This window comes from Molossus molossus, unplaced genomic scaffold (genome assembly GCF_014108415.1).
Source record: "Molossus molossus isolate mMolMol1 unplaced genomic scaffold, mMolMol1.p scaffold_m16_p_7, whole genome shotgun sequence".
In the NCBI taxonomy this organism is placed as follows: Eukaryota; Metazoa; Chordata; class Mammalia; order Chiroptera; family Molossidae; genus Molossus; species Molossus molossus.
In genome coordinates, this window is record NW_023425401.1 from 3,460,089 (window position 1) to 3,487,804 (window position 27,716).

General features: G+C 46.7%; 1 protein-coding gene across 3 annotated transcripts; it reads left to right on the forward strand.

The window, feature by feature from the left end:
- Window positions 1–526: 526 nt before the first annotated feature.
- Window positions 527–24,156, forward strand: VSTM2A (V-set and transmembrane domain containing 2A). 3 transcript variants are annotated; one of them, XM_036247128.1, is made up of 5 exons: window positions 527–605; window positions 2,325–2,491; window positions 3,521–3,571; window positions 6,427–6,763; window positions 23,645–24,156. In XM_036247128.1, the coding sequence occupies exons 1-5, from the start codon at window positions 527–529 to the stop codon at window positions 23,731–23,733; spliced, it is 723 nt and encodes a 240-aa protein (XP_036103021.1). In that variant the 3' UTR covers window positions 23,734–24,156. The 3 variants fall into 3 exon arrangements, with proteins under 3 accessions (XP_036103021.1, XP_036103023.1, XP_036103022.1); XM_036247130.1 differs by lacking the exon at window positions 23,645–24,156 and adding an exon at window positions 23,463–23,496; XM_036247129.1 differs by lacking the exon at window positions 23,645–24,156 and adding an exon at window positions 23,396–23,490.
- Window positions 24,157–27,716: the final 3,560 nt, after the last annotated feature.

The window sequence follows — 27,716 nt, forward strand, 5'->3', positions numbered from 1 at the left end:
AAAAAGCAAACAATCCAGAGCTCCGCAGAAGGCAGCGGGAGACGGAGCCGAGCCCTCGCCCCCGCGGGCTGCGCGGCGAGCAGGTGCGGGGCGGCCCAGCCAGCAGAGGGTTAACGCATCATCACAGCCATTAGAGGGAAAAGTTGCGGCGCAGCAGCCCGGCGAGGTCCTCCGCCCGCCCCGGCCCACTCTCCACTTCCAGGGCTGGCGCGGCGTGGAGGGAGGGCAGTGAGCACGCAAGCCCGAGCCGGCTGACGTGGGCCGAGCTGCCAGGTAGCGGGACGCAGCAGCAGGCGGCGGAGACACTCGCGCTGCCCGCGGTCTGCACCGGCTCCCGCCCGGCCGCGGCTGCAGCTCGCCCGGCGCCGACCCCACGCCCGTCCCGCCCCGCCAGCCGGGGATGTGCGCAGCGTCGCGCCGGGGGCTCTGAGACCGCCTGGGCACGGTGGCACCCCTGTCTTTTAGGGTTTTTGGTGGTTGGCTACACTGATGTGACCCCCCCAACCCTTTTTTTTTTTTTTTTGGAATGATGGGGATCTTTTTGGCGTATGTTGGATTTGTCTTCTTTTCTGTTTTATATGTGCAGCAAGGCCTTTCTTCTCAAGGTAAGTCTGGCAAATAGGCATGTGCTTGTGGCGTGTGTGTGTGTGTGTGTGTGTGTGTCCAGGCAGATGTGAGATTCCTAGCAAGTGACAGCGGAATGCTGTTCCGTTCGGCATTTTCCTTTAAAGTTGATTCAATGGTAGGCATGCTGGATTTGAAAGCAAATCTATTTGGTGCCTGACAGTGAGGTAGGTCGCTCGGTGAGCAGAAACACGGGTGTGCGTGTGTGTGTGTGTGTGTGTGTGTGTAGGGTGACCACTCATGCATACATAATCATCGCAAACAAACAGGGACTCTCCCTGGCCAGTACTCCTGCTCCAGTGGAGGCAGAATGGGTTTAGAGTTTCTTTTTTTCTGGGTCCCTGTGACTTCGTTTGCATGCGTGTTTATCAAAGGACAGACTCCTCGGAGGACCCATCAAAAGGCACGACTTGCGTTCCAACCAGCCGGCAGCCTGCTGAATCCGTCGTTAGGACCTCGCAGGCTGCAGGGCTCAGATCAGCACCATGAACAGATCTCACGGGGCTGCCAGACTGCATCACTCCGGAGGCACCAACGCACCTCCTCCTTCCCCCCGGAACAAAACAGTCCTTTTCCCATCAGAACGTCTCCTTCACGTCTCCCCTTCGCTTTGGGTATAAACGCAGTTCCATTTCAATGGGGAGCATGTGGGATTCCATGATATTGTGGAAAGGGATGCGGATGGTGGCTCTCCTTAAAAAGTAGCGGGAATGTGAGTGCATGCACCCTGAACCAGACCTGCAGCCCTCTGGTCCCCCTCTCTGTGCATGTGCACACAGCCAGCCCCACGTCTCTCTACCACTACTTCTGGGAGCCACCAGCTCTTCCCAAAGTGTCCCTGAGACCAGAGTAAAAACAACCATCCAGAGCATTTCATGCTAAAGAAATGCCTTTGGGGAAAAGGGAGCATCTTTGTCGGGTTTGCTGTGATTCTTATAAACTAGCAGGGTCAAAGTTGGTCATGAAAAGAGTGGGGGGGTCTCCCTAGTGGCTTCACGAAGATCTTTAATCCAGGTGTGTGGTTCTTCGTCCCAGGCTATGTGACAATTCACAGTGCAGTGGCTTGATGGGAACACTTGTGAAGGTGCGTTTGGAGAGAAAGAACTAGATCTAGCTTAGCAAGTGTGTGACTTGTTCCACTCTGTGGCCTTTGAATCCCAGCTGCTAATTGTTTTGATAAATCAAGAATGTGCATTTCGACAGGTGAGCATGACCCGTCCTCAATCACATGAAACACCCAGTTGCCATAGATTGGTTAGAAACTTGGGGGCAAGAGGCTGTCCTCATACATCAACTTGACAGATTTGTCTAAAACGCACCTCACCGAATCCCAGTAAATGCTGGGGACTGCTGCAATCTGACAAAGATTTGTTTTGCCTCTAACTGAGCAGCCTGGCTAACAGGGGGAGTTATTGGCAAGCTTGTTAGGGTTTCCATTACCCAGACTTGATGGACAGCACCGTGATTTGGGCATTATACCAAAAATAAGACAGGCGAGAGGCAAAGGGGGTGGGGAGCCAGGGAAAGTACAGGATGTCATAGAGGGGTTTTAGTTCTTGATTGTTGTTATTATTATGTGTGTGTGTGTGTGTGTGTGTGTGTGTGTGTGTGTGTGCAAGAAAAATGTGGGGATTTCTTCAGGAAAGAGAGCTGGCAAACGTGATATGGGTATTCTAAATGGATGCGTTTCTGTTTTACAGCAAAATTCACTGAGTTTCCGCGCAACGTGACCGCGACCGAGGGGCAGAATGTGGAGATGTCCTGCGCTTTCCAAAGCGGCTCGGCTTCCGTGTACCTGGAGATCCAGTGGTGGTTCCTGCGGGGCCCCGAGGACCTGGAGCCCGCGGCCGAGGTGGCGGGTGCGCAGGTAGGGGATCGGAGTTGCGTGGCCCTCACGCCCCCTGCGTCTGTCCCACTTACTGCCTGCGTCCTCTGGGTCTCCAGACGGGGGTCCGTGGGCCACGACGCGGGCTCTCTTGTCCTGAGTGAGACCCAGGGACTCCAGGGGGTGAGCCGGCCTGTGTCCTGGGGACTCGAGTTTGAAACGAAGGAAGAAGCTTGTGAGTCTTTCCAGTTAAACCTGGGAAGGGCCTCCTATCGGTACTGGTTGTCCAGATGCCCCGATGGACTCCAGTGTTGATCCTTCCCGGGGACACCAGCCATCTCCGGGACCTTGGGGTGGGGTGTCGAATTCTGTGGGTGTCTCCACCCACCTCCCCCACGTCTGTGATTGGCAGAAGAGGTTAATGAGAGTGAAGTGAGGCTGAAGGGGGGAGGGGAAGGGAGAAGGGGAGAAGGAGGGGTAGAGGGGAGGAGAGAGGGCGGGAGGGAAGAGAAAGGGGGTGGGAAGGGAGTGAAGGAGGGGACCAGAGGCCACTGGAGAACAGAGGAAAGAGAAGGGGGGTGCGGGGTGGGGGTGAGGCTGGAGGAGGGAAGGAGGGAGGAGAAGCAGAGGAGGAGGGAAAGGGGGGCCAAGGGGAGAAGAGACAAGAAGGCACAGGGGTCAGAGCGCAGACTGGAGACCGAGTTCAGCAAAAGAGGCAGCAGACGGGTCGGGGCTGTCGGGCGAGAAAAAGAACATCTGTCCGTGAGACCCCAGGGACTGGACGCAGGCCTGGCAACCACGCAGAGCCTCGTCCCTGCAAACTTCCACCCGCACGCGCGCGCGCCTCGCCCTTCCTTCCCTCCCAGGCCCCTGGCGACGGGGATCCAGCCCAGAGCGCGACCGGCAGCGCCCCCGCGCGGTGGTGGCCCGGCCTCGCCAGCCCGGTGGGGCCGTGCTCCTCTCTCCGCTCAATCAGCGCCGCGCCCCTGAAATGCTTCAGCGACAAGGGCCGCCTGCGGGTCGGGCTGGGGCCGCCCGCTCCCGGGGCTGAGCTAGTCTCCTTCCCCGCAGGTGGAGCTCCTGCCCGACCGAGACCCCGACAACGACGGGACCAAGATCAGTGTGAGTATCACGGGGACCGACGACAGGGGGCGCGCGCCTTTGTCCACGGCCAGGCAAGCCCAGGGCGAAAATTAATACGTGTCAGGTTTTTCATGTATTGTCCTGATATTAAGCCTTTTAACTTATTGTTCCTGAAAAAGGCAATTCTGCAAACGCAGGCTGAGAGCCGGTGTCTCTTACCTCACTGGGTGCATAGACATTGAAAAGGATTTAGAGCTGGTACGATGAAATTATTTCAATCACAGTAACGTTTAAACGGGTACTAGAGAATCGTTTTGCTATCACAAGAGGTGCGTGGCTTTTTTTTTTTTCTTGTTGGCTTTTTAACAGCTACATAACTGTAAGAGTAGACAGCTATTGTCCATTTAAGATTATGTCAATAACTAACCTTTAATAGGAGGCAAAACAGTCACACATGAATATAAAACCAAAAGCCAATAGAAACATAAAAACATAATTGAAGAGGTTATCTTATTAAAATATAGAGATATATTTCACATTTCTACTTTACTGGTCATTACTCTTCATATTTGTGTGTGAAATCAGAAAAAGACAATCTGAAAATTTTATTTTTTTTACTCTTCCTCAAATGAAGCCACATAGAATCATTAACAGAACTGCTTCACATGTCGATAAATAGTAAACAAGTTTTCATCGCTAGAAATGAAATAATTATATAATAAGGAGGTGTGCTAAGTATAAATACATGTTAGATATATTTTAGATGTATATTAGATATATACATTAGAAATCTAAGAGACCTACATTTAAAAGGAAATGTATTCTGAGGCTTTTACAATAGCATAAGGGGGTATAAGGTTGGAATTACATAACAACCAAAAGTATAAATATATATTGTACTAATAGAATCAAATTCTATAATCTAAATGTATAATCTCAAAATGGAAGAAAATATCAGACAAAAGATGTAAAGCAGAAACTCCAATTTGTATTCATAAACTCACTGACTTTTTAGAATATTTCAATTCAGTTATTCTTATATCACAGAAGCCGTTGTCCTCAGACTGTGCTAGAAAAGCTTTATTGGTACGATCGATTGTTGACAATATTTTTCCTTAGATATTTCATTTTTCATACACACGTAATTGGACAGATTGTTTAGTGAGGAGTCCTCTTTCACGCCTCACTTGTCAAACCTTCGAAGACTAGTAGTGCGAACAGCCTCCCACCCCGGACCTAGGGAAGTCCTGCAGTCAGACCCGCAGTCCTGGGAAAAACTGCTAACAGGGTCGTCTATGCCAACAGTTCACAGCATCCAGCACACTGGGAAGAGTTCTAGACACGCCCTGGCCGGTTTGGCTCGGCGGCTGGAGCGTCGGCCTGCGGACCAGAGAGTCCCAGGCTCAGTTCCCGCTAGGGGCACGTACCCCGCCCCCCCAATAAAAAGAGAAAAACAGTTCTAGACACAGATTGCGGTAGAAATTAATTTGTTCCCAGTTTACCCACTGTGTGACCTTGAATGTGTCCTAAACCAGCAGCTGCTAACTTGGAATTTCCAGGAGAGCTGTTATCAAATCCTGACAGGGGCTTCCCGCCCTAGAGAAGCAGGCAGTGTGTCCGCATCGATCCGAGGGAGAGCACGTCCCGAAAGCTCCTCGGAAGATTTAACGTGCAGTCAGTGTCGAGAACCACCGGCCCGGCTCCCCTGTGCCTCAGTTTACTCTACTGTAAAATGGGATAATAACAAGTGCTCAGGTTTCTTAGCAGATTCAACTAAGACTATATTTGAAGCTATCAATTTCCATTCTTTTATAGTATTACAGTACATGTAATTTTTCATACACCTGCATACTTATGGTTATCTCTTCATGTAAAAAGCAGATGAACACCTGCCACATTTTCATTACTTCTGGCCATTTGAAGGTGTAAAAGTCCGTTTCGGTCTCCGTCGCTTCTTTTCTCTTTTCAACATCATCCAAATTCTTACATTCTGAATGTCTCATGATATTCATCATAATTCAGTCATGGATAGTATATAACGTGTGTCCCATCTAATATGTGATACACATCCATAAGCATCTTTATCAAACTGTTTTGATAAAGATGCTTATGGATGTGTATCACATATTATATAGAATTTTATGTATTATACATAACCACACACATGCAATCTTGCGATTAATCTGGCCTGAAAACTATCAGAAGAAATGAGCGAGCCCATTTCAGTTCTGAAAATCAAAGCAGTGGTGACTTCCGGCAGCACAGACTCAGCGATGGCAGGGCTGTGTGCTCCGAGCCACAGGATCTCAGGTGACACAAATCTGCACCCTGAACATGCCGCCCCGTGCCCCGAGGTCAGAGTGTACAAAAAACTGAGAAGAAAAGTCTTTCGGATCCGAGTCTGCTTTGTCCGCACCTTTAACAGTCTTTCCGGTGTGGGGATAAAGCACATTCTCAGTTAAACTCACTGTTGGTCACAACCACCCATACGGTACCTTAGTGATTTCTTGGAGTCGGACCCCACAGTGAAGAAAAGAGGCTGTGTAATTAAACTCTAGGCTTGACTTCCTTAGGTCCATGCTCATTCCGCTGAGTAACCAGGCCAATCCCATGTTTGGGAAAGGCACCGCTGTCACCAGAACCTGGACTGGGGACCGTGTAGCTCACAGAGCCTGGCGCCGGCTGGATTGAACTAGTATCCCATGATCGGCGAAGCCAGTTGACTAGGATAAGTAAGAACTTCGAGATGTCACCGTTGAGACCGTAGAGAGCTCTTTGACCGTGGCCATTGAGACTGTCGTTTTCCAACATGAGCAAGCTCGGGACAAAGTATGAGCGCACGATCCTTTGAAGTAGCCCTTGGTTGATTGATTCTTTTTCCTGCCATTTTTCAGACAGTGAAGGTCCAAGGCAACGACATCTCCCACAAGCTTCAGATTTCCAAAGTGAGGAAAAAGGACGAAGGCTTGTATGAGTGCAGGGTTACAGACGCCAACTACGGGCAGCTCCAGGAGCACAAGGCCCAGGCCTACCTGAAGGTCAACGCCAACAGCCACGTGCGGAGGGCGCAGGCCTTCGAAGCCTCGCCCATGTGGCTGCAAGACATGAAGCCCCGAAAGAATGTCTCGGCGGCCGCCCCCAGCAGCATCCACAGCTCTGCGAACCAGCGACTGCCCCCCACCTCCAGCCCTCAAGCGGTAGCCAAAATCCCCAAGCAAAGTCCACAATCAGGTATGGAAACCCATTTTGAGCCTTTCATTTTACACTCACAACCCCTCCCCACCAGGACCACTGGTCAGGTAGAGTAGACAGAGTCATGTGTGACGGTGTTTATCGGAGACCTAGCTGAATTGACATCATGGTGAGAGGAGACACAGAGGCCTGAGGCTGGCTGTCACAGGAAGTGTCACCTGCCCCGTTAGCTGCAGGCAGGCAGAACTTCCCGTCCAGGGGATCCGAGAGCCGAACTTTCATGTGTTCACCTTCTGTATTTACACGTTACAAGGACAATAAATCATGTGATATTGGTGGCATTATAAATGCATGCTCGTTTTCTCTACAGATTGATGGATCCATAATGTCCCAAATTAAGAGACTTTTCCTTCATCAACATGTAAATGAGAGCAGGGACCCCACACCTTCAGCGACCCGTAGCTTTAGGCAGGACTGTGCTCCAAGGGTTTTCGAGGTTGGAGGAGAAACACCAGCTGCCTGTGACGGAAGCTTGGCAGGAATGGCAGGAAGTAGCAGAGATAAGGCGACCCTGTAAATGGGCCTTCACTGCCCGTCCAGAAGCATAGTCACCCATTTCCAGTCAGCTGTGCAAGTTAAAGCCCTTCTGAATAGCATTGGTTCGTGCGGTCGTTCAGCCGGTGGAAACCAGTTTCAACCTCGACGTGGGGCAAGGGCTTCTTGGGACGAGCGGGCCTTCAACCGCCCCGCGGATGCTCTGCATTTCACGCCAACACTGGACGCAATGCTCTAGGGAGGAGGGGGCACACACATATGCATCGCTCCTTAAGTTTTTCCCTTTACTGTTTATCATCGAAACATGATTGCCACTGGCATTGGTCGTAGACAGTGCTGTCGCTGACTTTCCAGGTCTCTTTAGCCATTCAGTGTTTAAAAATCTGGCCCTTTCATCAGGGTAATGACATGTACGTATATATATTTTCTTATATCTTAGCTCGAGCTTTCAATCCTTTCTTGTGAACAGTACTTTTAAAATAATGTGTGCCAACCTGGGTTCCGTCTTTATGCTTCCTGTGCTAATGGGTGTGTTTATGGGGAGCCCCACTAAGCTCGCTGTGGCTTTGCAACTGCACCGCAGTGGCGGTGAGCGACCGTCCCGGCACGCCTTGGTCAGGGTTGTCCGCGTCAGTCTGATGAACAGCAGCCTTGCCCTCCCTGGAGTTCAGTTTGCGTGGCTTTGTCTCCTTTTCCTCTTTATGTCTCTTGTTTTCCAAACTAAAGAATGAACCATACCATCTATATTTATATATGTTTATATGTATGCATATACATATATAGCACACACACATATAGATGTACTTGATGGTTATCATTTTTGCAGCCATTATTTGATAAAGATTTAATAACTTTGGAGGCATTGTCCCCCCCCTTTCATGCTATCCAAAGAAGAAGGCAGACACTGAATGCAGAGTTACAGAGTAGCCTCCACAGTTTATGACCCAATTAGAGAAACCTCCAAATCATGGCAGTGAAATTATTCATCCATGTAGGCTATTCCAAGCTAGATATCAGAAATCCATACTGTGGAATAAAATCAAACATTTTATTCCCTATTCCCGTCGAGGATTTTAAGCATAAAATAAAATGTTCTACCTATTTATAAACTATTTACTTTTGATTATATAATGTACTCTAGAAATGTCTGCTTTATTTTAATATATCTTTTCTCATTTTAGTATTATGATTGGAGCTAAATGCTAAACTCTAGAGATCTTCCAACAACTTTCAAATGAAAACCACCCTCATTTCTCACCCCTCTACCAGGCTCACTCATTGCTTTTTCTAGAATAAGATGAACAGAGAGAAAGAACTCAGTCATGGAAGCTACATTCCCTAAAACCCTTGTTCACTAAGCATTATCTGCTTATAACAGAGATTAATCGGACATATCAAAATTTTTCACTACTATTTTTTTCTACCAGTGCACACTGGAAAACATGTTTTATACTTGTGCCATCTTCTAACTTCTAGTTCAGAAGCGGGGTGTCCAACCCCCCATTCTTTCCATGTGCAAGTGTCTAGGCTCGCACAATTCTTGTATAAAACGCAGGATCTGGGATGGATATCTATTATATTCACTGTAATACCCATATCCTGATTTATTATTTCCCTTTATAATTTTTCAGGTTCTGTTCAAATAAAGCTGATTTCAGTACCCATGCTTTATTTATTCACCCTCCATTCATTCACATCTCCAGTTCTGATTTCTTTCAGGACAGCCAGGCTAGGGTCACTATTGTCCCTCAGTATTTCTCCGCATGTATGTCCTGTAAGCACCGTGGGAGAGTAGAGAGGACTGCACACGTGTTGACACTCCACCCACGGAGAGGTGGCCCCTCTTGCCCCCAAGCTCCCTTCCTGGGCTGGCCTTGACCACTTTGACAAGAAGAGGTGACGTCATACTGTGCAGGTGACGCTAGGCTCAGTGCAGACCGGCCTTTGGGGAGGACGGACACCTCTGCTGGGGCCTCTTAGGAGCCAGCAACCTTTGAAGAAGTGCCCGTCCTTTGCTCTGGCCGGTTTGGCTCAGCGGTTGGAGCATCGGCCTGCGGACCAGAGAGTCCCAGGTTCGGTTCCCGCTAGGGGCACGTACCCAAATAAATAAAGAAATAAGAAGTGCACCTCCTTTGAGGTCACCTTACAGAGCAAAGCCGCACACCCGCCAGCCTCGGCCTTTAGCCCCAGCTGCGACTTCATTGCACTGTGACAGGTCCCAAGTGGGCACCGCCCCTGAGCCAAGCGACACGGACTCCTGGCAGATCACGGCCGAGGGCTGCCCTCCGGCACTCGGCTCTCGGTGATTTCTCTCACAGCAAGAGAATATCGGGCCAGGCCCCTGCACCCAAATGTTCAAAACTAAATGTGTTATCTTAGCTTCTGGACCAAAACACAAGTGTGTGTCCTCTGGTGTTCCCAAATTCTTCTAACAGCAAACATCGTCCCAGTCACAGGTCTTGTGGAACCTTGAAAATGTTCTTGAAACCTCTTCTTCGGTCAGTGGCCACAAGGAATCAGTCATCGGGTCGACTAATCGTCTTTCCGAAATATCCTGGAACAAGGGGCATCTTTTCTGTGCCATCAGTAAGGACTCGGTCCTCAGCACGGCCTCTTCACTTTCGCGCCTGTCCCCACAGCTCCGTGCCCGTCTCCCCGCTACTCAAGGAGCAGGTCACACAGAGCAGTGTCCACTGATGGGCTCTCCAAGCACCTTCACCGACGGTCAGGGTCTAGTTTCCAGCCCTGTTTCTCTGTCCCGGGTCCTTAATCCTCACACACAGTCCTCTGCGCGGTGTTTCCTGGACGTCTGCAGATACGTGCTTGCTTCTGTCACTTTGGAAATGCCACTTTCCTCACTTGCTGAGGCAACTTCTTCCAGAAGCTCTCTGCCGCCGTCATGGTCAGAGCGACCGTTTCCCGGCGGGTCTCCAAGGCAGCTGGTCTGTGCTCACTTTGGGGTCATCCTTGTGCCTGGTAGCAGCTTTTTCTTGGGAATTTTCTCCGTTCAGTGTTGGGAGTCGCACATCGGGGACGCCTCCGGGTGGCGGGCCAGGCAGGGTAGCCGGTCTCCCTGAAAGAACGTCTTGGCTGTCTGCCCTGGCCGGTTTGGCTCAGCGGTTAGAGCGTCGGCCTGCGGTCCAGAGAGACCCGGGTTCGGTTCCCGCTAAGGGCGCGTACCTCGGTTGCAGTTTGTCCCCGGCCCTGGTCGGTCGTGCGGGTGGCAGCCACTCGATGTGTCCCTTCACGTCGATGTTTCTCTCTCTCTCTCTCCCTCCTACTCTATCTGAACAAAATATCAAAAAAAAAGTCCTGTTTGAGGATAAAAAAAAAAAAGAACGTCTTGGCTGTCAACATGACAGGTCGCCCTTGGATTTACGTGCCCACGCCAGGTGGAGCTCGAGTTTGGCGGGGAAAGGGAGAGACAGAGAAATGGTGTATCTCCGCTGTTCTCTTCTTTGTCTTGTCATTATATCCATACGTAGTAGCCCACTCTTCCAAGCTGATCAAGCTGTCACAAGAGCGTAGTGCACATGACCGAGGCCAGACTCAAGCTTGAGAATAGCCCATGTCCCAGGACTTCCTGCAGCACGTACTGGATCAAAACCTGGGTTAGAACCACAAACAGGCACCTCTGTAAGCAGTAGATTAGGAGAATCATTAACACAGAAAAGTTCCTATGGGTGAGAACACCAATCATTTCATCCTTTACTATGAGGGGTGTGTGTGTGAGTGTGTGTGTGTGTGTGTGTGATGCCACCAAACACTTTCGTAGAAACGGGTCCCCGCTGGGCTCTCTCCCTGCGCCGAGAGGGACTTTGGCGGGGCGGTCGGTGCACTGCAGGACCGCAGCTGGCTCTGTCAGAACACGGGCCACGGTCAAGCGGTAGCATGTTCCCGCACGCGGCTCTGTGCGGGGCCTCTGGTCACCCAGCAGGAATGCTGATTCTCTCCGCTCTGAAATACGGTTACTGTTTCCACAACGACGCGCCCCTGAGCTGGAGAGGCAGCTGCTGCAGCAGCTGCTGGAAGCCAGAGCCCCAGCCCCGCCGCCGAGCAGGGCAGGCGGCCAGCCCGGGCCAGGTGTGGCAGAGATGCTCTCCAAACAGGTCCAAGCCGGTGCAGAGGGAGATCAGGGGCCGAGGGCTGGCAGGAGCTGTCTCCTGGTCGCCAATGCAAGGACACGGGTTTCTGCGCGGAGGGAGTGAGCCGGGCGAGTAACTCAGACCTTACGGTTGACTTTGATTTAAACGATCCACCTTGGCTGCGTGCGCTGGTCACGTTAATTGGACCATTCCCATTCTATCAGTTAAACGGCTGCTCTGAAAATCAAGTGTCTATGAATAAGATGAAAAGTCGATTGGAGGCAACGCTTTGAATAATACAGGCCAAGGAACCTGCTAGAAATATGTTTGAACTGGAGTTATGTAGCTTAGTAGTCTATATTGGTTAAGTTCTCCCACAAACCATAGTTAACTTAGTTCATCAAAATTCTGCAACCAGCTGGGTCTGCAGACCGAGGCCCAGCAGTGGGTGCAGCACCTGCCAACGCAGGACGGCCGCGCTGAGGTTGGCCTGGGGTGGCCAGGATTCTGTCAAAGAGGACAGACATGCTCAGATTTGCTGGTGTCCTAAGCTCCTGTCTCTATTGCTTTCACGAAGCTACCAGAGAAGCAGTTTTCTGGGTAGATGGCCGAAGGGTTGGGAAGTAGCTGCAAAGACTTCTCTCTGTTGATCAAAGTAACCCAGGTCCTAAAAGCAAGGTAAGGGCTTCCCCAAGGAACATTGCTGCCACCAATAGCCCTGCAGAGGGGCGGTCACCTCTGTTGCAAAGAGCAGAGAGACAAGGAAGATGCGTCTTCCACCTTCCGCCTCTGGCCCTGCCACAGTAGAGGGGTGGGCACCGCGGTTAGAGAGGGAGACTGCTCACATCTCGGCCCCGGGGTCACGGGGAGCGCTGTGTCTCCATTTCATTCTTCTTCAGGATTAAATGCAATTGTGTACAGAGAGCTCATGGCACTGACCAGGCCTCGGTAGATGACGACGACTTGCTGGGTTAACGTGACCACCACCGCACTGCGCTCCTGTATTGTCGTCATTAGGAGCCACGAGCGGATGCCGCTGAGCGCTGTTCAGCCCTGGCTCCGCCGTGGGCGTGCACCCGTGGTGGGCATGTCAGGGATCGCTCGCAGAGGGAAGGCCGGGTCTTCTTCCCGGCTTGTCTTATTATTCGTAATTTCAGAACTTTCCTTTTCTCTTCTGTCACAGAGCCGTGACTTGGTCACTTGTCCCCTATCTAACCAGGCCGTATGAGCCACCAGCGTGTCGCCCAAGGTTGTAACAAGACCCTTACTGTAGAGCATAACGTCCGCAAGCGTCTTTAGGAATCTGAACTGCATGGCCCGAGTCAGCAGCAGGAATGTGGAAGTTGCAATGATATAACCCGGCTGCTCTCTTAATTCAAAAGCTTTCAAAACAGACCCTCGGACGTTTTTAAATCATCAGCTAGTCATCGATGCATCTGGAAGCATAAACAAGTGAAAACATTTTTTAAACTTTGCAGAGAGAGAGAACTAAAGTGGATTTAGACCCCGAGAAGTAGACAGGCACAGTCTGTGGTAGCACACAGATGTGGATTTGAATCCGGCGTCACTGCCCACCAGTGTGTCGAGTGAGCCGCACATGAAATCTCTGCACCTTGGAGTCCTTCCTCATACAACCGAGGCCGTGACCCATCTGTCCCAAGGTCATTGTCAGCATTAAGCGACATGAGAGTGAGCCAGCCCATGACCAAGCTCACAAGGGTAAGCTCTCGTTGGCGTTACCTGTCAGGTAGTAAAGTATATCTTTAAATAACCAGGATAACTAAGGAACAGAAATATGAGTAGAGATGGGAGAAAATAAGAAGAAGCCTGGAAAGCTTTAAAATTATGTAAAATAACATCATATCCGATTAATTAAAGTATAATAATTAAGGAAGGATTTATTTAATTAATAAGTGACAAAGGGAAACATATCACAGTTTGTGATAGATATGCAAATGAACTCTGATTGATTAAAGAGCTTAGTAGGAAAGAAACATCAGCTATAGAAAAATTAGCATAAAATCAGGGGCCTGAGGCTTTGAAGGATTACGGAATAATGCAAATGAAAAGAATGTTTTACTGTACATAATTCAAAGCATGTGTTTAATTTACACATGTAAGCAAAAAGTGATGCAATAGACAAATACGCGTGTCTAATACTTAAAGAAAGGAGGAAACAGTGTCACTTTTACAGATACTGTGATTATGTAATCCACGCCACACAACGTCGCGGTAGCAAAAGTGATCATATAACATTGACAAAGACAAAATAAAGATACACGTTGAAATCAGCTCTCTGCATGACAGCAATCAATACTCAAACCGACCATATTTGGGGCAAAATATATGATCATCATTAGAAACAACAAAGAATGTTTAAAATGTCCAGTTTTGAAAAGGCAATCACAAACAGATAGAATAAATAGGGAGGCCGTTAGGACACGCTGGTGAAAAGTTCAGGTTGGAGCGAGTGAGGACACACGCTCTGCGCTGGGTGGGCAGTCTCAGCGTTGGAAGTATGTCGGGTTTTTCAAAAGCATTTATCGACGTGATGCACTCCCAGTCAAAACCCCAGCTATTTATTAAAATTTAACACATACAATCTTGGCAAAGTGTTTTTAAACGAACCCCGTCATGAAGGTCATGGTCACTCAGGCGTTCTGCTATGTGATGACTTTAGTGATGACATGGAATTTCCCTTCTGGAGGGAAATCAGGGAGGAAAGTTCGGTCACAGGTTTCAGAGTGTGTGGCCCGTTGGTCCCTGAAGGGATGCCCCTGGGAGGAGGTTGGAAGATCAGCAGCGAAGTGACCCCGACCGTGGACAGGGCTGCCTGTCAGAGGTCTTCCCGTAACTGGAACTATGCAATGACCAGGAATGGGAAGTCACCTAATGAATGTGTGAGAACCATAAAATGATATTAAACAGCTTCTAGAATCGTAGTTTCAAATAATAGTGAATGGAATTAGAAAAGACTAAATACAAAATTTAATGTGAAAAAAATATAGGATGCCAAACTTTAAAGTAAAAAAATGTAGAATACAAAACTTGAAATTGATCTGAGATATAGGCACAGAAAGATAGTAAGAAGAAATGTGTAAAAACGTACATCAAAGTCAAGATAAGTTATGATTTTTAATTATGCGATTATTTTGTCTCTATTAATAGCATTTGTACAATGATACTTATTACTTTTGTTATAAGGAAAAAAAATTATTTAAAATTTCCAAATTTAAAAACAGGCAATGACAGATAACAAATGAAATATATTCAATAAGTAAATAAAGACAGGCAAAGTAAAACAATGATGTCATGTGATTGTGGAGCTCACGATAAATTAAAAATCTATATACAGGCATGAACATGTATATATGCATGCACATATATATAAATACACATACATGTACATATATGCCCATGTGTATAGTACGAAAGTGTCCTACTCAGAAATTTCTAGTAGTATTGAAATTAAGAACATTCTATCTTATTTCCTGAGACCTGAGTGGAGAATCTTCCCATCAAATTATTCTTTCTGTTTTCCTAAACAAGTGGGTGTGCTTGATAAATATGTATCGATTAAATAAATCAAGCACACATAAAGTCCATAAAGAAAATCTTATGCAATCGTTTTTCCTCTCAACAGTATGACTCATTGGCCCCCGAGTCAGAGTTGGAGCAAAGCGATGAGCGATGGTGTGGCCGAGGAAAATCAATACACTGAAATATTTACAAAGGATAATTATGTTTCATCTAATATGACTGCTTCAGAAAAGTCCGAGAGAGCATTTTGCAGGAATTCGGATCGTAGGTGCATGTAACAGACCCGCTGTGCAGTGAGCTCCTCGGGCTTGAGCTACAGCTAACTGGAGAGCTAGGGCTTAGACCTGCTCGTCTTGTGAAGCCCACCACGACGGAACTATTGAAAGAGTAAAAATGAGAAGTTAGACTAAGCAAATGCATGACCTTTGCAGACCCAAGAATTGTACGGACGATTAAAGAATGCGATCAAACATTCCACACTTCACAACACCAAGGGGTCAAGCAGGGAGGGTTCCGCTGAGGGGCTGCCTCTTTCTTCTTCTTTTATGCAGACGTCTTACGTCGTAGCTCCATCCTTAGCAGCAACTTTGTCAGCCATTTGGAAAGTATTTTGTTTTTAATTTTCTGGTTCAAGACATGTATTTGCGAGGGCGGCAATTTTCTCATGTCTCTTAGCGTTGTAAGGAGTTAATTTGAAAAATGCTACAGTTAGGGACCACGCGGTAGAATCACAACCAATAAATAGAAAAGAAAAAAACATTTTAGAATATTAAAACTCATTCTATTTCCAAAGATCTAAAGATCCAGAGGTTTTAAGGAAATGAAGCGATGGCCCTGAATGCTTCGCACTGTGAGGCACCATACAACCGGGGGGCAGGACCACCCCTAACGGTCCGCCCAGACGGTGGTGGTCCACCATCTGAACAGTGAGAACTAAAGGCTAACGCAGGGTGGGACAGAGATACGAGTTGTGTCTTGATGCTTATGGTGTTGGCGAAACACCTGGCACTGTGCTTAGCACAGAGAGTTAAATAAATGTTTCGGGACTGAGTATTATGTTTTGGCAACTCTCTTATGAGGATAATACCACTACTAAGATACACAGAGTATTTATGTAATTCAGTCGATCTGTAAGAAAACAACCCCAGACCACGTACGGGTGAATGGAGAGGATTAGAAAACGGCACTTGGACCAGCCTTCATTCCATACCCATGACAACAACAATATTCCTTTAGTTTAGATTACATTTCATAACAAACTACATCCGGGAAGTTTGATGACCAGTCCCTTGCCATGTAGTTGTATCGCTTTGTTTGCATGCCTTGATAAATAGGATATGGATTTTTTAAAATCTCCAACCATCTCTGTTAACTGTTTAATTCTGATGGCTAGGAGCATTCCCGTTATGGAGATAATGTATAAAACATTCTAGTTCAGATAACTCTGAAATAGCTATGTCAATGAAAGCTTTGGCCCAGACTTGGGTAAAGGCTTAAGGAATTTCACTTACGTTAAAACAAGTGCGTTTTCTGAAGCTGTATCATTGATGCTTTTCTGTCTCCTGTGGTATTCGGTCCTCAAATCATTTTTTTTCCTCAAAATCAAATGTTGCTGAACAATTAAAATTAATTTTTTAACTTAGGCAAATCACTGTTGATAATGCATGGTGATAGTTTTCTCTTTCCCGTTTATATCAGAAGATGTGACAGACGAAGTCACGGTCCCAGTGAGGTTTCTTCCCTTCCTCCTCTGACTTCTGTCTCTTGACTCTGAGTCTCTCGGTGCCATTTCTCTAAAACACGAGGTGTGTCGCCAGCTCTGATCAGGAGCCTTCCTCTGCGGCCGGAGATGAGGGTCCAGGGCGACGCAGAGGTGTGTGGACCGCTCTGTCTCTCCCATCAGAGCGGTGACAGAACACCCGTCCTTCTGTTCCCTCGGGAGCGAATAACTAGCTTCCTCACTCAGACCACCTCTGCGAGCCGGCCCGGGACAAGTGTCCTAGATGCTCAGGGCCGCCAGCAAAGCCACCCTGCATGGGTCGCCCTCGCAACGTCCTCCAGACCACTCCCCAACTCCGTGTACTCACTGGAGCCCTTGGACGAATCCGGCGCCTGTGCGGTCCCCAACACGGGGCCATTGCGACGAGGGTGCACTAGTACCGACCTTGGTATGACGAACGCAGGCTTTGCTGATTAGTGCGGCAACATACGTGCAGGGCGCACATGTCAGCTCCGGGAGTAAACGGTTTCGGGCACTTTAGCAGCATGTATTTATATACTGGAAATGCGGTGCTGCAGGTAAATTACTCTAATTCCTGAATTAAGCAGTCATTAAAGACAGTGCATGAAAACGTCACTGTTTGAAAATATGTTGTGTTCCCACTAATTTATAGGCTCCCCCTGCCCCTTCACCAAAGCCACTCACGTCCCCACACCGTCCTAGCGGGCAGGATGGGAAAGGACGGTTTTCAGGGCCGCAGATCCCCAGGGGCCGAGGGACGCAGGTTAGTTTGAGGCCAGCTGGTGCGGCGTCGCCCCCCCCCAGGAAACCCCAGCGCTGCGCCCCCTCAGGCCCCTTCGCCACCCTCACGGACGGCAGCCAGGGTGGGGGGCAACTGTGCTCAAGGAGGACTGGCTCTGCTGTCAGCGTCACCATCCTGACTGCTCCCGGGCAGCCCGCACCTGGACCACAGCCCACGGAAAACGTGCCGTCTCCGGGTGCTCCGTGGATCTAGCAGGCGGAGGCGGAACTGCGTTTATGTGTCCCTTTGAGAGTCACCGGGGGAGACAGAAACCCTGGCCGCCTACAGGGACTCATCGTTAGCATGAACGTCTGGAACATTCCGAGGTGAACGGGGTGTCCCCACGGGCCTCGCCACTCCCTGAGCTCCAGTCAGAGCGGCGGCCGGCAGAGAGGTGCACCTTTGCGGACCAAGGGAAGCAGGAGAGGACATTGACGCGGTGACTGTCTGAATGCCAGGGCTCAATACAATAAGCCGTTTATGTATCGGGTCAAAATGAAGCACTTTTTTTTTTTTTAAATAAGGGATTTCTGGAAGAAATTGGCAGTGGACCCATAAGAATTCTAGTAGAAAGGTATTCTTTTCAAAAAATTGTATGATGGACTTATCCTATGATCGGACTCTTCCCCTTCAGTGGAGGCTGAGTAGGTGCAGGTCAGCGAACGCAGTGCGGACAGCCAGCTCAGGGTTCCTGGTCCCCTGGCAGCCGGCACCTGCCCCAGAGGACAGTGCCAGCGGCTGGTCTGCCCCTGGGGCTGGGCCTCTGCTCCAACAAACGGGAAGTCATGGGAGCGTGGCCTCCTTCACTGTTGGGGGTCCCACTTTAAGGTTTGGGGACATGAGAAGTAGCACTAATACTCACTGTTACATAGTATAGGATCTGGAGGCAGACCGTGGACCGCAGCAGGAGAGAAATGTTTTCTTTCTCTCTTCTTGCTACTTTTGATTCTGCTAGATACTCCAACCGGAAAAGAGAGAGAGAGAGAGAGAGAGAGAGAGAGAGAGAGAGAGAGAGAAACGTCTGGAGAATTGCACCTAAATCTGCAGACAGATACCCTGAATTGTGAATGGTCCCATAGCTTAGCTAAGCCAACTACGAGCTGAACTCACACAGGAACTTAATCCATCCAAGACTCACTACCCAGAGAAAGGGGGTATTTGTAAGCTGGAAAATGTTAGGTGGGACGAACTGTCTAGATCATGCTCAAGGCTCACTTTGTCTCTTGAATTAAATGCTCAGATCCTGCCCTGGCCAGTTTGGCTCAGCAGTTAGAGCGTTGGCCCGCAGACCAGAGAGACCCGGGTTCAGTTCCCGCTAAGGGCATGTACCTTGGTTGCAGTTTGTCCCCGGCCCCTGTTGGGGTCCTGTGGGTGGCAACCAGTCAATGTGTCTCTCTCACATAGATGTTTCTCTCTCTCTTCCTCCATCTCTTCCTCCTTCTCTCCCTCCTGCTCTATCTGAAGTTAAATGCAAAAATATCCTCAGGTGAGGATAAAAAAAACTTGAATCCTGTTCTGAGGATCTTTCCAGGTAGACAAGAGCCCTGGTTGTGTCTTTCCTGGTCACAATCGAAGGGTGACACTTTGAACAATCAGCTTCACCACTGGTTGTGCTCTATCAAATTTGAATAAAAAGCTTGGGAAAGAGAAGCTCTTAGAAAGAAGAAGACATGCCCTTGCCGGTTTGGCTCAGCGGTTAGAGCGTCGGCCTGCGGTCCTGAGAGACCCGGGTTCGGTTCCCGCTAAGGGCACGTACCTCAGTTGCAGTTTGTCCCCGGCCCTGGTGGGTTGTGCAAGTGGCCGCCACTCGATGTGTTCCTTTCACATCGATGTTTCTCTCTCTCTCTCTGTTCCTCTCTCTCCCTCCCACTCTACCTGAACAAAGAATGGAAACATGTCCTCGGGTGAGGATAAAAATAAAAAAAAAGAAAGAAAGAAGAAGACATGTAAGAATAACATTTAAATACACTTAAGTATTTAAGTGAATGTGAAGGACCTTGATACTCTAAAAGTCTATAACATGAAACATTCAAAATATTATAAGATATTCGGTACACTAGTTGGAGCAAAACAAACTTTATTATTAATGTTTAGGAAAACTAGGAGGCTGATGTTTTCACGTTCGGTATTTGTTAGCTCAGAATTGGGGAAAAGAGGTTTTCTACCCAGTGATTTTTTCTCTCTAAAGCGTAGCCATGCATTTTCCACGAGAAGACTAGTGTCCGTGGACACGATGGCTGCCCATCCCGATGGGCAGATGTGGAGGCGACGGGGCCGGGCCACTGGCTCATCTGCATTCAGGGTCCTCGTGTGGCACCTGCTTCTTCCTCTGTGCCTTTGCTTCACAGCCTGTCATCCTGGGCCTCGGGGGCGCTACTGCGCGTCTTCGGGTGCACCTTCCTGGTCTGTGGGACGACTGGGTGGTAGAGATGAACTAACAATGCATGCGAGGTGCCTGCTGCATTTTCCCTGACTCGGAGGAGACACCCAGGCCAGTTTGGTCGCTTGGAGGCCACCATGAGATGAGCAAGAAGCAGGTGCAGCGTTATGACACAGGCCCCCGCGCTCCGGTCCCAGGACGGGAGGTCCAGGGAAGACGTGGTAGTCCCCACGGCACAGTCGGAAAAGGCAGGCTGCCAGTCTGGGATGCTGTGCTGAGCCCAGTGAGGTGGGGACATGGGGACTTGGCCACCGGTGACAGTGACAGGCATGATGAGGTGGTACGACTGCATCCCATCTCTCTCTGATTAGACACCACGGTCTCCGCGACTGAGTTGTCGTCGATGATGTGTTTGTTTTTTTAAACAAACAATAGATGCAATTTTCTCTTACTCTCTGAAATCATCATAATCCTGAAGATAAAATATTTGAGACTTTCTTTTTCCTAGTTCTCCTTGGCCAAACTCTCATTCGTCACAGACACTGTCGGGAAATGCGTGCTGGTCCACAGCTCAGGGAAGGCAATGTGACTGCCTATCGCGTGCGGTGCAGAAAGGGCTGGGAGCTGTGTCCGTGCCCCTTGGACTCAGGAGAAGACTTTCTAGACGTTTCCACTTGCAAATGAGAAAATACCTCCCCTGTCTTACAAGGGCACAGGGAATTACACCTGCGAGAGCACTTTGAATATATTTAAGCACAAAAACAAATGAAGGATATCTTTACGAGACATAGGTCAAAGGAGGTCATACATGGCCTCCTGATCCAGCGAAATCTCTGGGTTCATCCGGCAGCTCCGCATCTTGGCGTGCTCTCTGCCTGTTCTTCTCGTAATTGAGATGATAGCATCTCCTTTCTTCCTCACAGAGTCTTTTGTGTTGGGGGCAAAAGTTTAAAAGCTCTCAAGGCATTGTTTTAGACGTTGAGCGTAATGAAAAATAATTGCTGAAGTTTCACCTTTGCTTGTAGGGTAATCAGTGAGATAAGATACGAACGTAATGAATTGCAGGTAGGTGTACGCCATGTGACAGCCTAGGAAAGGCAAAACAAAATCCTGCTGAAGTTCAGAGGCAAGAAAGATCTCAGGGAGTTGGTGGGAACAGGCGCTGTGGATGGCAGGTTGAGGGCAAGAGTTGTTTAAATGCATGGTCATATTGGGGTGACGGGTTATCCTGCTGACCTGGCACAGAGCAAAGAAGAGAGAGAGAGAGAGACAGAGAGGGGGAGAGAGAGAGACAGAGACAGAGAGAGAGAGAGAGAGAAAGAGAGAGAGAGAGAAGATGATCCTATTCCAGAAGAGAGAGACGAGAGAGAGGGAGAGAGAGAGAGAGAGAGAGAGAGAGAAGATGATCCTATTCCAGAAGAGAGAGAGAGAGAGAGAGAGAGAGAAGAAAGATGATCCTATTCCAGCACAATGTCTAGCGTATCAATATGAAAAAATACACGTGAATAGTTATTATGCTCATTTTAGCAAACATGGAAGAAATAAGGGCCTTACCTGGGATCTTAGAAGTGAGTGGCAGCAGAGAGAGTGAGCACCCAAGGCTCCCCACTATAATCCTGCTTCTCATCAGTTCACAGAAGGAGCATGTTTCTAAGGAAAGAGCAGGCTGAGTGGCCGTTTGCTTTTTACAAAAGTAAATAAAATGTAACTGTCTGTAGAATAGACCATGGGGTGTTAGATAAACAATGTTACATTCAGGATCGGGTACCTCTGAATGAAATTAACGATGAAGACTATTTGTTTCACATACACTGGACAAATCATAGCATTTCCGATTCTCAGATTTCTCTGTCGAATTCTTTGGGATTACAAAGATAAAGTGCAGATCTCTTCATTCAAGGCATACGTAAAATATAGAAAGAAGAAACATACAGTCAGTTTTTTGCTTTAGAATTTCCTATGCGGGAAAGAACTTTGTAATTAGCCTGACAGAAATAAATGTCATTTGATTAAAAATATGCTAGGAAATGCATACGCCTGGAGTGGGTAAACGGTGGGGCTATCCTATGTTACAATGTTACTATGTCACAATTGGCTACAAGATGACAGTTCAGAGTTTGAGTAGCCTTGAAATACTGTTGTCAATGTGTAATTAGATTTCTTTGCCATGATACTGCTGGTGGAAATGTTTTAACTTGCACATGCTGGACGTAGCATGGTAGGACATGTTGGGACAAAATGAAGTCGTTGTTCCCTTTATATCTGATAGGAATGGGGGGTCAGGCGTTTCCTGGAATGGGGTGGTTACTTTAGAAAAGGGAAGATTATTATAGTACAGTTTCAGTGTGTTTGAGCCAACCCGCCATGCCCATACTGAAAAGGAAACCATGATTTCACAGAATATCTCTTCCGAAGGGTGAACCATTCTCCTTAGTTTTATTGGCCTTAGCATTTTCAAATGTGTAATATCAGACATTGTGTCGACTGCCCTCGGCTACTTGAGGAGTCATGTGATCCATCCTTCCTTTAAGTTCTCTTTTTCAAAACATGAGTCCCTGTCAAAGACTGTCTCCCCGAAGGATGGCAACACCACGCAGGTAGCTTTGGGAACTCCGATGCTAGCGGTTCTGCAGAGATTCTACCTCTCTGCCCGCACGGTCTGGTTCTCGGAGCCGCACCCGTACTCGACTGTCCCTTTGGCGTCGCTGAGCCTTAGCACCCAGCGTGAGAGAAGGGACACCCTCCCGAGACCCGTGGCTAACCTCTGGGTCTCCAGCCATTAGGTTTCTGTGAGGGCACATTGCGCTGAATACATGACTCACCTCCCAAACTCGGACCAGGGACAGCGCCCAAGTAACCCAACAGAGAAACAGCCAGATGAGGCGACTAGCTTGTCACTGGAGACCCAGGGCCCAAACGTTTCTGCTTTGACAGTACACATTTTCACCTTTACTTGGTATGGTTGCCAGTGTGGACCTAATCATAAGTTAGTGGAAATATTCAAAAGGTTGAATTTCTACCCTTACCCCCTTCGAGCCCTTTTCACCTGTCTCCAATTAAAAATATAAAAGAAATAAAAGGAAAACATCCCTGTTTTCTTACTAATAAAGGTGTGTGATACATCGTTTGTAATGAGAAGCTTATTTTAAAAACTGTATGGGGGAAACATTACAAAAATACAATTGAATTCTCTCCCTGACACAGTCAGAAGCTCTCTCCAAAATCGTCAGTTCTTGAGAGCACTAACCTTGTGTCCAATTTCAAGGGTAAAAGTGGAGAAAGATCTTCTTCCGAAGGAAAATGCCCGAGGGCACCCACCCCAGAACCCACGTCCCACCCGCGGGACGCCTCTGCTCTCGGTTTGGGTTGGATCTGCTGAGGTTCAAGGCTTACACAGCAGAATAGCAGCTTGTGTTTTTAGGTACCAGTATAGGGACAGCCCCAGGCCGCTAGGGAGTGAGCCTCCAAGAAGGAGCGGAGGGGAAGGAGCGTCCCCCTCGCTGCTCCCCACGGGGAAGGGCTTTGTTTGAAAACAGACCAACACGCCCCATTTCCCGGGACTGAAATTCTCTGTATGTGTTGTTTACAGTGCATGCAAGACATGAGCAGCAAGCTGGCGAGCTAATTAAATATAAATGTGTATGTGTTTAAAACAGCCTAATAAGGAGCGTTGGAAATCTTCAAGATGAGCGAATATCTTATAACTTCTTCCGCAGGTGCCAGGATAGCTACAAGCCATGGACTTTCTGTCCTGCTTCTTGTTTGTGGCTTTGTGAAGGGTGCTTTGCTTTAATCTAAAGTGCTGACTTTTTTCCAATATCACTTTCTCTTCTTAAAGCAAAGAGCAAATCGCCTGTAAAATCTACGGAGCGGACAGCAAAGTTGACCCTAAACTCCAAGCACCACTCTGCACCCACTGTAGTCTAATTCCCCAGACCAGGAGCACCTGCTTCCAGAAGCGTAAACGAAGAGGCTCTCACTGCTTTGTTCTTAGTTTTCTCGGCAGATCCCTGCTCTTTCCTTCCGAGAGAATTAGTGTGAAGTGATAGGACATTTTCTAACAGCAAGATCTATTTTGTTTCCTTTTCTTCCGGCTACTTAAAGCATCATCTCACCGACTGCTCAGGGGTTGGCCTGAACGTCATCGGGATAGCAAATATTTACTCTGGACGTCACTAGTTCCTACTAAAAGACCCATTATCTGCAGGAAGCAAACAGAGATCAAAAGACTACAGAGCATAAACTATCATCAAGCGACACCCCCGTTTTGTGGGGGGGGGCAAGAACAAAATGTCAACACTGCGAGCCAACAAGGAGAACATTCTTTTAAATGAGAAATCATACAAGAAAGAATTTTTTTTTAATTTTCCCTTTTTTTTTTTTCCTTGGATTTTTCTCCTTTTTCTTGATTCTAGTTCTTGTTCAACGGTGGCAAGTGCTGATTCTGGCCAATCCCTGTCAATCCTGGGAGGTTTATATAAATACATTTTGAGTGTTCTATATTTCAATGTATTTTAATTCATTTTGCAATTCCTGTATATGCAAACCTGAAAAAAAAAAATCTGTCAATTGCTTAGAGTATGTGTGCTATAACTTCAAAATAGATAGACTATGACCTTCATGCAAGCTGATTTTTATCATTATATATATATAAATATATACATATAAATATCTATATGTTGGGCCACCAAACAACTTTCTTTTTGATAAAGCATTTGTTTCTCGCTCCTAAGTGTGTGGATTTTGTAATGCCTTGTTTCACTTCCACAGGAGTCCAGCCGCAGGTGGTCTGTGCTGGCCTCTGCTTGCGTCTGGAAAATGTGTATTCAAAATTGTACTGGTCTCTGATAAACGAATTCATTTCGTTGTGTGTATGCTTGTTGGAATTTGCTGTTTCTTTATATATGGTGTTTATTGAGGTTCGAGGGTCTCTTGATTCTAAAGAATGTACACTCTCTGGTTTTGACAGCTACCCCCTTTGTAATCATCATTGTTATTACCAAAAAGCAGTGTTGCTCCTAGAAAATTTGCCTTGGAGGTGAAGGTGGAGACAATGAGCTGGTCACCACGACCCCCTGAATTCATGGAAGGACACTTCTTGCTGTGGCTAAAAGTGTGCTTCCTCTGAGCTTTGTGAGTTTTTGTAGCATTGTCATTCCATTATTTGTCATTCCATTATTTGTTATTCCATTATTTGTCATTCCATTATTTGCTCCTCGTGATACCTTAAACATTCCTAATTAAAAATTAAAATTTTGTTGTTGGTTAAAAAGAATGTGCAAAAGATGACAACAAATATCTGATTGGAGACTGTGTGTTCAGTTTTTACCAGTTAAGTGGGTTATAATTTTAAATGGTCCATTCTTATTTGGGGTTTTATGATTATTTAGACTATTTTATTTAGAGCCTGTTTTCCACTCTGGCAAAGAATGGTGGGCAGAACTATTCATGAGTTCCACGTCCACTATGGGATAGACACGGGTTCGGGTAGAAATGACTTGTTTCCTTTCCAGAAATCCTTCCATTTTCTTTCGTAACAAAACCAGAAGACCCTCAGCTCCCACCTAAGGTCCTAAACTGAAGCTTGAAGGCAATGAATACCTCTGCTTTTTGAAGGTAAATGCATTGATTTTCTGCAAGTCAATTACAGGCAATGTGCATATTTTCATAATATTGCTGACATTATCTTCTGAGAATTAATGTTTCATGCTAAATCTTTTATTGACACTTTTCTTGTTCATTTGGTTTATTATTTCAGTCTAATGAGAAAAATAAATAAAGGATTTGATTGCACTATTTTATTAACTTAGAAATTTATTTTCTTTCAAGGTTTAATACTTAAAATGCATAAAATAATGGTAAGATAAGTATGCTTTATTAAGTCGATCTGGGCTTTAAAGATCACATAAATTCAAGCATAAATTAACAGACTGATTCAAATTCAGTCTGTCTGGGGAAATCCTCCATGTAATTTACTTTTATCCAAAGTTCAGGCCATGAGATTGGTCAATTCTAAGGCAAGACAGACGTGTATCTGTACCAATGATGTTCACCATGCTTGCTCATAATAAAGGATGTCTGCTAGCTTGAGACAAACTCTCAATAGACTCATTGTGTCAGTGTACAAAATAAGACGTCTTTGTCTGGCCAATGTGGTTCAGTGGTTGAGCATCAACCCATGCACCAAGAGGTCGCCTGTTTGATTCCTGGTCAGGACACATGCCCAGGTTGTGGGCCCGATTCTCAGTGGAGGGTATGCTGGAGGTGGCCAATCGATGTTCTCTCTCATCAATGTTTCTCTCTCTCTCACTTCCTCTCTCTGTAAAATCAATAAAGGGAAAAATTTTTTGAAAACAATAAATAAGTAAGACATCTTTATTAGTATGCTACCAAAAATTGGACTCATTGGCCTCTTTGAGGAAAAAAAAAAAAAGGCATAGAAACCACAACAAATTAAGAAGATCCTCTAGTCATTTCACCCAATACCACATCCCTCTGGGACTACTACCTTGTATGCAACCAGGACTATAGAAACTAATAAACATTGAAAAATAAATTATCTAACTTTCTCAACCTTGATTTCCAAGGTTAAGTAATGTTTTTTAAAAAGAGGAATTCATAAAAAGTTGAAATTACTTATCTGAATTCAAGTCATATCCTTTGGTTCTTTCTTAAAGGCTTACAATTGCTTACAAATGAAACAATGCAAATGAAGATACTTGGGGATACAATAGGATAACAAACATCATCTAAAATGGAACTCTTTTTCTTTTCTATCGAGAGAGGAAGGGAGAGGGAGAGAGATAGAAACATCAATGAGAGAGAACTTCGATTGACCGCCTCTTGCATGTCCCCACTGGGGATCAGGTCTACAACCTGGGCATGTGCCTTGATCAGGAATTAAACTGGTAACCTCTTGGTGCAGGGTCGACACTCAACCACCGAGCCACACTGGCTGGGCTAAAACAGAACTCTTAATGTGAGTTAGTAAGTCAGCTTGGTGAGGTCCATGAACCCACTGAAACCATATACATATTTCTGTAGATGTGTATTTGTCTTCTGGAGATGGTCCTTTACATTCATTAACTCTGAAAATGACTAGATCATGATGGCTTACCTGAAAGAGGAAGGCATAGATGCTTTTGAGCACCTGAAAGGACCCGACTATTATCATTTTAAACTCGTTTACCTTCAAGTTTGGGGAACAAGACATGTTTAGGGAAATATTTGGCAAAGAGAACATATTTTTAAGTTAAGTCCCTTTATATTTCTCATATACGCATGGAATAACAGATATGGCATGAGGTTTGTTGGCTTTTTAGAACCAATGCTAAAAGCTGAAAATATAATTTTACAAAATATACACAGATACCATTTGAATAACTGATCCTGGTATTGATACTATATAGAAGACAAAATATTAAATAGAACTTAGTGGTGGTTTCTGCAAGAAAAAATAATTGAAAAAGGAAATGTAACCTCTCTTAAATAATACACAAACTCTGACGATTGCATTTTGACTCTGGAGCTACAAAGACTATGGAGTTACAAAATATGTGTTCGCGTAATTTTAAATGTACAACTCAAATAATTTTAATTGTAGTGCCTCTCATTAATTAGGGGAACAGTCTATCTATCACTCAGAAAGTGTCACAATGGACTAGGTAAGGTTCTTTTATATACGAGGGGAGAAACAGAGAGGAAACACTGAGAAACAAGAAAATATATGACAGTAATAAATTGTATGAATAAAACCCAGTAGGAGGATGTAAAGGAGTGTGACCATTAGTGGTCGGGGAGGCAGCTCTGAAGAGGTGACATTTAAGTGAAATTTGAATGGCAAGTAGCAAGGCAGGAGAGGACCTGGGGAAAGAAGCTTCCAGGCTTGGACATGAAGTCCATCTGGGCTG